The following is an 11,232-nucleotide window of genomic DNA, read 5'->3' as shown; positions in this document are numbered from 1 at the left end:
CATACTTCTCTTTGTGGTTGGTGTCTCTCAACAACTCATATATATATATATATATATATATATATATATATATATATGTGGGGTTTATTTTCTATAGATCAAGTATTTTAGGCTAATCATAAATTAGATATAAAGACTAACTCTAATCAATGTATAAGTTTGGACATCAACGAACCAATTCTCTTAGAAAACAGGCTATCATAAACCATAACGGACCAACGAAAGCGTACATGGACATAATCTAAATCACAGGTTTATACATCTCCACTACTAAGCAGCATGATACGTTTGTCCTAAGGTTTGAATCCAAATGAAATTAATCAATATTTGCAACTGTGTTTATATTGATATATTCCACGTAGGCACCTACTGCATCTACAAGTGCGTGGAACTAGTGGAAAAAATTATTTAAAGTTTATGCCTTATTTCCTGAGTCCACGAATTTAGCAGCCTTTGATTAGCTTCCAGATCACCATTATATATATTATATTGTTCAAAGTACAACTTTGTCAACAAAAAAAAATAAAAATAGATAGACAAATCTAGGACAATTATCTTTTCGATGCCAAACATAAAGCTAATTACTGATTAGCATCTGAGTTAGGTGTAGCCCTAAAATGCTACAAAGAATGCTTCGTTTAAGAAAATATTTTAACATTATATGGTTAGTTTTCTTAATTAGAAGAATACCAGAAAGACAAGTTACATATAAAATGCTGGGAATTTAACGATTAATATCCATACGAGACGAAGGGTATGAATAATAATTTTAAAAAAAAATACTAGATCGCCAACTATAACGAAAAAAAGATGAGTTTATTTCCCTTTTTCTTTTTATAAGTTCTTAAAGAAAAGCATATAAAAATAGAGAACAAACAGATGTGACGCATAGGCATAGTAGTAAATAGAAATGCATGCAATCATATAAATATCATTGCATATGGCACAAGATCCATTAGTTACTTTTGAGATGGACGAAGAACATGGAGAGGTGGGAGAACTAAACTTTTTCCGGATTCCAAAATGGAAGCATGCATCCAAGAATGGATGAAAGAAATGAATGATACGATAGAAAAGAAGATATAATTAGAACGTTCAACTTCGATCCCTTCCTTGATTGAGGGGGAGGAGAGGGGTGGGAGGACCGATAAGACTCCTGGCGTCATGGAAGGTTGGGGTAGCAGTCGACCAACGGGGACCATCCGTACCACTCCTCCAACAAGCACCATAGCTTAGAGTTTTTTCTTCTTCTTTATTTTTATTTTTTTTATTTTTTTTGAATTTTTTTTTTAGGGTTTTGGTATTGGGAGGGGTTGTCCCCAACCTAGAACCAACAAGTGAACAAACCCTAGGTTGGATCCATTTTGGAAGGCCTCCTTGGGACCTAACAGATGTGACACCAACTGTTTGGGTGAGGGGGTTCACTTTACCATAAAGTTAGATCTTCAAATTCCACCTCAAACTATGTCGATCATTCATGTCTGTGATTGATATCAGCCCAGTGTGGCATAATAGAGCATGGTAAGACTTGGCATCCTCTAAGGAGACAAGCTAATGTGCAATGGTAGAAGGCTTTCTTTTTTCTTTTTCTCTTTTCTTTTCTTTTTGAGAGACAGAATGAGTGAGAAGATCCCATTAGTATAATTTACAAAGTATACAGAAAGATCCAAGGGGAAGATAACAAAACACTTTGATGGATAAAATAATTCTCACGGTTTCTAATTGACTGTACGAATACTCCAAAGTCCTGTGGTCGTAATGCCTGTCTTTTCGATTAACTCTGTGGATCTCTTTCTTTTTCTTTCCTTCCAGATGTGCATGGTAAGTAAGTAGAGGCTTGTCATCCAATTTGAGCAAAACTGAGAGAGATAGACGAAGGTTTTTTTCTTGGTCCGTTTCAGATTCGTTGGATCCATCTTGGTGTTTGTCATTAATCAATCATTTGGTTTATAGATGGATTTCTTGAGCATTTAAAGCCATTAGTTTCTTATCCTATGGTAGCAAAATTTTATACTAAATAATAGGGGGTTCATACACCCACTTGTTTACTGTCATCAATGCCCCCCTCCCCTCTCAGGATCCACAGGATCCATGCAAGTTGTTAGATTTAGAGGAGAAGAATTTTGGGGACTAATTCATCATTTTGCATAGTTTAGTCATTAATCTCACAGGTTAGCATCAGGCAAGTGGTAGTTTGAAAGAGAGAAACTTGAAGCAGTATGACATCCTCAAGATAAATGGTAAAAATACATCTTTATATTAGGTTGCATTGACCTTTCCGATAGGAGATAAATATATTTGATGGATAGCATAACGAAGAACAAAATGGCATAAAAATGATGTGCTGCTCATCATTCCAGATAATGAAGTCAGAAGGTTTCCATTTGAACAATATTACTTTTCATTTCATTTGCTTTAATTTAAAATGAATTATATATAGATAATATATGCAACTCTGGGACTACAAATCTACCCCTTTGGATAGGTAAGAAACACGAACGCGGCAAGACAACGGTCTCACAGCTGAAAGAATCGAGTAAATTATACACACAGAAAAGAAGAACTTGGATCAAATAACCAAAAAAAAATGACCGGTATAGAACCCCCCCTTTACTAAGGTTGTGAAAATGTTCTCATGGGAATATTTGTTGGAGTGGTGCCGTTCACATTCCCAAACTTCTCTAATTCTCTGGCTATTTGAATGTCACTGGGCATAACATACTCTGTAAAAGCTTTTGTGGCAAAATGAGGAATCATGCCGACTACCATGATGCTGAGCAAGCACAACCAAAACAAGCCAGTACCCATTATGTGATAGATTGCCCTGAAATATAAAGAGATATCAGCAACTCTTTTCAAGATATAATTGTATATTGCGAGAATGCATATAATAACATTTCCTTATTCTACGTTCTGCTGCACTAGTATAAGAGTTAAGAAAGGTACTTCTAAGCGTAAAAAATGCCGACAGATAAAGCTATGCCATCCAAAATGTAGTGTGGGAGTTAAGGAAAAAGGACATACCAGTATCCAGGTAGTAACCATATAGAGTCAATGATGATGACACAAATGGCTGTTGCAACAATACAGCCCCATATTGATGCATGTGTGATCCAATTCCACCGGATTATGTCCATCGCTAAGTGAACGTTTACCAGAATGACCACAGCAAGGGTCCATAGGTCTCCTAGACTGGATCCATCAATGGTGCTGTGTCTATATGCAAGATAGGGAATGAAAAAGATAGCTAGACTCTGCCAAACGGTGTCTAGCATAGTTAAGATAAACAACTTCAGGTTGTACTTCTCCTCCCTCTGTCCGGCTCCGTAGAGCGCGGGATACTCCAGCAATGTCTTCCTACTAAGATCCTTATCCAGAATTCCAACCACAATTGTTGGGGCAGCAGTATAGATCACAGAAAATAACACGCTGCTCCATTCAGTGATGGCAGTGGTCAAGGAGAAAGCTGTGTAAAGTACATACCTGCAAATGATCAAAGGTTATTGTTAGGCACTTAAATTATTGTATTCTCAATAAAAATTCCAAAGAGAACAATAATAATTCTAGCTCAGGATATGGCCACTAAATTACGATCACTGTATCTGTAGACATAGATTTCTCCAAGCTTCTATCAGGTAATCTTTATCGTTCATTACTGAAGACAGTTACCATCTAAAGAACAAAGACCTTTACATTTATCAAGAACTAGCAGATGATTTTATCATTTATTGGAGGAAAGACAGGTAATTCCATAATGCTACACACTTGAACTACAGGTTTTGAGCATAATCTTTCCAGTCAAAACAGTGAGTGATTAATCAAATGAAAAATACTACAAAAATTTATCCATTTATGCCAAGCAAAAGAGTAAGTACAAGCATTTCTAACAGCTTAAAATATCCAATCCTATTGAGCATTATTTAATTTGTTATTAAACACAACAGTGCCAATAGTTTTTGCCTTTTTGGGACCCCAAGAAAAAAAAAAGAAATGAACATAGTGTTTTATCATGTTCAAATGCAACAAAAATGCCAAATGATGTAAGTCACAAAAACAATGGTTTTGCTTTTCATTTTAGGAAAACCTCCTTGCAGCCTCTACTCATATTATGCCAGCAATAATTGGAATGCTAGCATGCACAAATATGGGGGAACAGGATTTGGTTTTCAACAACAACATATTTAGCATAGCAAAGTACAGAACTACCACATGCCTGAGAGTGATGGAGATGGAGAGAGTGTTGTTGTGAAAGGTCCGAAAGAAGCATTGACTTAGCTTTAACTTGACTACTAAAAGAGTAATCTGAAAATAGACTGATATATCAAAAGGTTAACTAATATTTCTCAACCATCATATTAAAGAAGATCCTTTCCTGCTTACTAGTCCTTGATGAGAGAACTTCTTGGGCATCCATACTATCTCAGGCATGGGATTCAGAAAGACGTGTGATCTTCAACTTATAATTAAAAACTGCCTTGCAAATGTGGCCCTTAACAACTCACCTACCACAGGAACTTACACAGGAAGGGAAGAGACCCAAAGGAATGACCACTAAATGTGCCTTTCAACCTTACGATCAGAATTTTCTGAAGGTTACCAATGTGTAATTATACTCAGTCATTATGATCTTAAATGATCACACACCTATTTCCTTCATAATAACAGAACAGATAGCTTTATTGTGCTAAACATTGGCAAGTGAACAGACAAAACAGAAGCATGAAAGATTGTGGTTCTGCATGAATACTTACATTAATTAAGTTCTCTTATCTAACAAACTTACTATTTCCCCGCCAACAGTACAAAGCAATCCACCTTTGTTATGATTAAGATCAAAATTCCAATCAAGCTGATTTTTTTCTATGATGCCACCAACTAGTGCCTAGTCTCCACTAATGACAATAAAATATGCCAAAGGGAAAGATTTTATCAAATATTCAGAAATTCATGATAAGCAGTACATAGTGGGTTTCAAATGGTTTATCAGTTGTTTCACAAACAGTACTCGCTAGATTTGCAAATTGCGTGGTTGCAACAATTGCTTCATGCAATTAACAGTGCATCTAATAATAATACCGTCTTCTTTCAAGAATATAAATTCTCTTATAGATTGTACCTAACGATACATCATCTTCTTCAAGAAAATGAATTTTCAAGCCATCATGTTTGGACAACTCAACCTCAATAACTAGCCATTAAGTTGATGGATATGTCATTTGTTGTATGGCAGCCATACGTCTACTGGTTTTTACTTAGTGTAGACTAATAGTGAATTTGACCACCAGTGAGAGTTGGAGGAGTATTCCCAACATACCATAGTTCCAATTCAAGGTTTTGTACTTCTGTTGTTGAGATTGATATTCCAATTGTAGGGCTAAGTTTGAGGAAATAAAGCTAATTATGATATTTCCATAGTAGATGTTAAGGGAAGCAAAGAATACAAGACCTGATAGAAACGTAAATTGTAGGCCTCATTCACTTTGAGTGAGATTAAGAAAATCTAACATAGCTATTCTAGATTCGTATTCCTAAAATTATACGTCTAATTTAGAGTAGGATATTCTAATGTTTACTTGTAATTTAAAATAATATAGTAATTACTTTTGACATGACACATGATTACAGTAAAGTACAAATAAGAAGTTAACTTTAATCAAATCAAGGGTAAAATCGCAATTGGACTTACATGTGGAATAATTTGAACAACATTTATAATTTAGAATAGTGGTAATTTGATGTTTAATTTCTAATCTAGAATAGTATTCCCTAATCTAGATTAGGAAAAAAGATAATCCAGAATGGAGGCTAAAGTACTTCTGTTTGTGCAAAATGAAATTGAAGTGTCCATAGCTAGTGTCCCCAAACAGAAGCAATAATCATGTCTAATATCAAATGATCATAAGGGGGAGAAGAAAGGAACAAAGTCAAAAACCATGGATAATAAGAAAATTCACGAAACTATAGAGCATATCATATCACAAAAATTGAGCGCATCTTAGTAGATTTACAAACATTTAGCACACCCAATGAAGAATAATGGGAAAATAAACAGAAACGTATGCCTCTGCAAGATTTTTGAAAAACAATTTAACTCAAGCACAACCATTAGAGAAAATTCTTACCAGAAAAGCACAAAGACAAACACGGCATTTCTGTAAAAGTTGTATAGGATCATATAGCCCATTCTTTGGTAATTCCAATGACCATGGACCAATAGAAGGGGTACTAAGAATCTGAATTGCCCCATCGCAAAATCCGAGGCCATAACTGCTTGCCGTCCCTCCTGACCACTGATGCCTATCCCAACATCAGCCATTTGAATCATGGAAACATCATTTGCACCTGGACAACATATATTGCTCAAACTTAGCTCACATTATGGGGCTCAAAATTAATATAGTTAAGAACTTAAGATAAACTTATCAATCAAATTAAAACAGAGTGATTTACCATCTCCAATAGCAAGCGTCATGTCATCTGTTCGGTTCTTGATAAGTGCAACTATTCCAGCTTTCTGGAGTGGTGCCACTCGGCAACATAAGACAACATTACACCCTGTGGCTACTCTAAATAGCTGCAGAATTTTAAACGAAAAAAGAGTCAAGTGAGCATAAAGTAATGAAAAGACTACTGTCATTCTAAATTAATCATGCACAGTACCTCTTTTTCTAACTCTGTCTCAAGAATGTATACAAGGCTGTTGCCATCAATGATTAAAGCAAGAGAAACCGCATCATTCTGTGAAGCAGGAGATATTGTTGAAAATTTGTTACACATGGCAATTGCATCCTCTAGATTTTTCCTACAAGACTCCTTTGAGTGACTGTTTATTACTATTTGTGTCATCTCATTTGATAAGAGCTTACAAGAATAGCCAATGGAAATGGCAGTTTCTTGCTTATCCCCTGTTAAAACCCAAACCTTGATCCCTGCTTGCCTCAGTGACTCTATTGCTTCAGGTACCCCTTGTTGCAGCTTATCTTCAATTCCTGAGGCGCCTAGTATGTGGAGATTGCATTCAATATTAGTTGCAACGGCTCGTAGTAAGCTCGCTCTTCCAAATAATGCTGTACTAGCTCTTTCATAGGTTGATTGCCACTCTTCAAACTCTATCTTACTCAATTCCCGCATGCCAATAACCAATGTTCTCAGACCCAATGACGAGTAATTATGGAGATGTGTCTCAGTTGCACGGACAATGTCCAAATTTAAGGATTTGTTGATGACTCCGAACATTGAGTTGTCTGCACCTTTCACAAATAGCTTGACTGTTTTATCAGGACAGCCAATTATGACAGACATCCTCTTACGGTCACTATCAAACTCATGAAGACCTAGTACATCGAATCTGCACATCCAACAACATCACAAAGCAAAAGGACCAGAAGTTAGACAAACTGAAATGCTCCTCGTGTGAAACTCTCAACTGATGCAAAAGTTGAAATAATATAAAATGCCATTTCGAAATACAACCAACAAAAGCAAATAAAATAAGAAAATTATCATTGCAAGAATAAGTATTACTCTCTTAAACTAGCAAAAACAGCACAAAAAAAGTAATGAAACTAAATATTTATAGCTCCAAGTATGAATTCCATAACTACTAAGAGCATTGTCCACCTCTAGAAGCAAAAGATGAATGCATTCTGCTTGGAGATCATCACCAGAAGTACAATAAGCTACCCATCACCATAAATACCTAATACCACATAACTAGTTAAGGAAGGTGGCGAGATGGTCCGCCATCACAAGGGGAAGATTTTCAGCAAGTATTAATACTATAGCCACAAACAAAGGAATGAATGAATGATTACCATCATCACCACAAAAGCTACAACTACTGATTAAACTATTCAGAACCTTGCAACAGCAAACACCAGCAACCATGTCAGCTGCAAACTATAAATCTGCTGATGAAAAAATATTCTTGCTATTAGTCCTGGCAAATGCTATGCAATTAGAAGATGTATCTTCTTCTGAAACAAACTCTTTGTCCTTTACAACAACTACTAGCACATAATAGCATAGTACCTTAAAGAAACTATGATAACAGTTCACTACTGATCTTCACTGCTAGCAAAAAATAATGGATTAACCGTGTAAGCATATAGTAGCTAATAGTTAGTTAAGCAAAAAAAAATCATGGTACCTCTGTCTATCCCCAAGAACATCAATGACTATGTGCCCTGAAGTTCGTTCAATTAGTACAAAGCCATATGCTGCTGCAGCGTAAACCAGTGCCTGCTCATCTGGAGACTCACCCTGATAATCAATCAACCTCTTTTTAGGGTCCGGAGTCTCAACAACCAAAGGCACAATGGTATTGCAGGCAGCCAGAGCCAGGAAAAAATCATGACAACTTTTCCCTTCCTTCGTTTTTCCACCATCTCTCAATGACCTCACAAGCTCAGGGTCAGTCTTAATAGGCATCTTTGGCATCCAAACCTGATCGTCGACTGTTGCCGGAATGATACAAGAAAAAAAGAAGAGAAAAACTCAACCCTCTTAAGCAGGCCATGTAACAAAATAAAAAATCATAACCGAATATTCGGAAGACTAAGAAGTTGAATGAAGGTTATCCTACCTTTAATGGGTTTGTTTGTCGTATCACCTAGCTCCGGAGCTTTTCCATCACTATAATCAACTCCTAAGATACTTGCACACTGGAACTCCATCTTGTTCTCTGTCAGAGTCCCAGTTTTATCCGAAAAAATATACTTAATCTGCCCCAAATCCTCATTTATATTCAAAGCTCTACACTGAAACCTCGAATTTGAAGCCTCATCATACAAATTAGTATCCCTGATCATGAAATAAGCCTGCCCCAACCTGACAAGTTCCATCGAGATATAGAGCGATATGGGGATCATAATCTGAAACACGATAACCGACATGAGGAAGGTGAAGAACACCTGCGACCCAAGCCCGTAGTAATTATACCTGCTCTCATCTCCGCCCGAGTAATCATTCTTCCTAAAGAACTGTGCCAGGTCCAACTCGTCCCCATGATTGCCCAGCCAAATTCCAGCTAAAATAGATGCAATGGAACACATCCCAATCAAGATTGCAGACAGGAGCAGTGTTTCTCTATTCATATGGGTCTCCAATCTGCTCCTCTTCGAAGGAGCCCCAGAGCTATTGAGCATGACCTTAGTGTCCCTCCCTGCGTACACAACCACCCCAATCGCCCACGCCGTGTTCTTAATCTCACAACCCCTGAGAATTATATTGGATGGGCCTAGCGAGACCCGCCGCCCATCAACCTCCAAATTGGCATGGAAGCCATATATATTGCGATTCGGGCGCTCACACCGGATAATCCCGGCAATCCCATTGACCTCTGAAGCCCACGGAATAGTCTCTTGCTTCGCATACCGCGTCTTTAGATTGGATTCGCCATCCAAATTGATGGTCTGCACATAGGCCACTCCGGTGGGGTCAGAGGTGGCAAGCAGGACCATGTCTGCTGGAAGGGTCTCGTTAGCTAACAACTTAACTACATCCCCCACGCACACATCCTTCCACCTCTTGGGCAAGAATTGGGCGCTGTCGGCCAGCACGTTCGCGATCCGGTTGTTCTCGATTCGATCCGAGCGGTGGCGGCGCCAGTCTTCATAGGCATCCTTGACGGCCGTGACAAGAAGGACGAAGGCGAGGGGAAGGATCGAAGCTCCACGGCCGAAGACCGCAAGCTGGGGGAGCTGGTTGAGGATGGCGATGATGAGGAAGTAGATGTAGGCGACACGGTGGAATTGCTCGAACAGGTTGCGGGGGAGGAAGGTGAGAACCGAGTACTTGCCGGTGCGGATCGAATTGCCCGCGAATTCAAACCGCTCGTTGGTCCGCGTGGGGTCGTTGACGAAGACGATGCGGGCATCGTCGTCGGCGATGTCCCTCTGCGATGCGGCGAGGCGCTCGGACTCGGCGCGCGAGCCGTGGCGGACGTGGACTGGAGGTTCGGCGAAGGAGATGCGATCGAGAGAGGCACGGGAGCGGGAAGAGCGCTGCGAGGAGTGGAAGGGGGCGTGGTCGTGGCGTAGAGGAGGATCCGAGATGGGTTTTGGGAGGTCGGTTAATGGTGGCGGAGATGGATTTGGGGGAAAAGAGGAAGGCGGCCACTCGGAGGTCATGGGAAGAGGGTGCTAGAGAGGTACCAGAGACATGGATTTGCTCCAAGATTGGATTTTTAGAGATGAGAACGGAGAAGAAAGTCAAAAGCTTCAAGATTGGATTTTTAGAGAGGAGAAGGGATGATGAGGAAGACGGGCTAGAAGAAGGTCAAAAGCTTACAAGATTGGATCTTTGAAGTAAAGAAAGGGTGGAGGACGAAGACCCACTTGGGGAAAGTTAAGAACGCGTTGGGGTTTATGGAGGAAAGGGAAAAGATGGAGGAAAAGACAAAGTTAGAAGAGGAGGAGGAGGAGGAGGAGGGAGAAGACAGAGCAAGGTCAAAGGAGGAGGCTCGGAGCTTGGGAGGAGGAAAGGAAGGAGCTTTGTTGGTAGTTGAGTTGAGACTTGGATGCTTGAGTAAAAAGGAAACGAAAAGAGTTGTTTGGGTATTAAAAGCCCAGGGGAAAAGTCCTAACAAGAAGAGAGAGAGAGGGAAAAGAAAAGGAAGGAAACAAAGGTGAGATTTTTAAATGGAACAGGACGTCTGGACGGGATTGGCATTGGCTACTATGGATGGAGACTTTATATCTGGAGATATGTTCTTTTTATCCATGATGATCAAATTGAGAAGAAAACAACGATAAAGGAGGGGAGAGAGAGAGAGAGAGAGTTTAAAATTTAAATGCCAAGTAGAGATATAGAGAGAGAACTCAGAAGATAGATAGGTCTCTTTCTTCTAGAAGGATTCTATTTGATTTTGAGTGGGTTTGGGTTTGGGTTAAGGTGCCAAATTGGAGTCCAGTAGGTACAGGGCATGATGAGTAATGATGGATTTGGATTTAGTTGTGAGTCACGTGGTTTCATTCATGGTCGATGCCTCTTGCTACGCCTTGGAATCTTATCTTTGTATCCAATCGATTAGGCGTGCAATTATATAGTTGGGATTCTCTTTGAGCATACATCAAACATATTAATCGTCACTAATTGACGATTTTAATTTAACTTCTCCATTAAATCATAGCGACTACTACTAATCCAACTCTATAATCCAAAAGGCTAAACATTATTGATTCTTTTGTGCCCATTGCCAACATATAAAGTTGTCACAAAAAATTAGCCGGC

General features: G+C 39.0%; 1 protein-coding gene across 1 annotated transcript; it reads right to left on the bottom strand.

Annotated features, from left to right (window-relative positions):
* Positions 1–2,377: 2,377 nt before the first annotated feature.
* On the bottom strand, positions 2,378–10,529 carry LOC140790680 (phospholipid-transporting ATPase 1). The gene is made up of 7 exons (XM_073140871.1): positions 8,585–10,529; positions 8,150–8,456; positions 6,661–7,348; positions 6,451–6,574; positions 6,123–6,342; positions 3,025–3,483; positions 2,378–2,824 (listed from the first exon to the last, which is right to left on the bottom strand). Exons 1-7 carry the CDS (start codon positions 10,128–10,130, stop codon positions 2,614–2,616), a joined length of 3,555 nt encoding a protein of 1,184 aa, XP_072996972.1. The 5' UTR covers positions 10,131–10,529; the 3' UTR covers positions 2,378–2,613.
* Between the last annotated feature and the right edge of the window lie 703 nt (positions 10,530–11,232).

Source organism: Typha latifolia, chromosome 6 (assembly GCF_019914945.1).
Source record: "Typha latifolia isolate L0001 chromosome 6, TyphaL0001v2, whole genome shotgun sequence".
NCBI classification, from domain to species: Eukaryota; Viridiplantae; Streptophyta; class Magnoliopsida; order Poales; family Typhaceae; genus Typha; species Typha latifolia.
Note: the sequence above shows the minus strand (reverse complement) of the source record. Positions and strands in the feature narration are given on the sequence as shown.

Coding starts and splice junctions, on each gene's coding strand:
- LOC140790680 (XM_073140871.1), bottom strand. CDS start 10,130: ATGACCTCCGAGTGGCCGCCTTCCTCTTTTCCCCCAAATCCATCTCCG. Junction 7,349..8,149: donor GTTCTTGGGGATAGACAGAG/GTACCATGATTT, acceptor TTGGATGTGCAG/ATTCGATGTACTAGGTCTTC. Junction 6,575..6,660: donor AGACAGAGTTAGAAAAAGAG/GTACTGTGCATG, acceptor AAAATTCTGCAG/CTATTTAGAGTAGCCACAGG.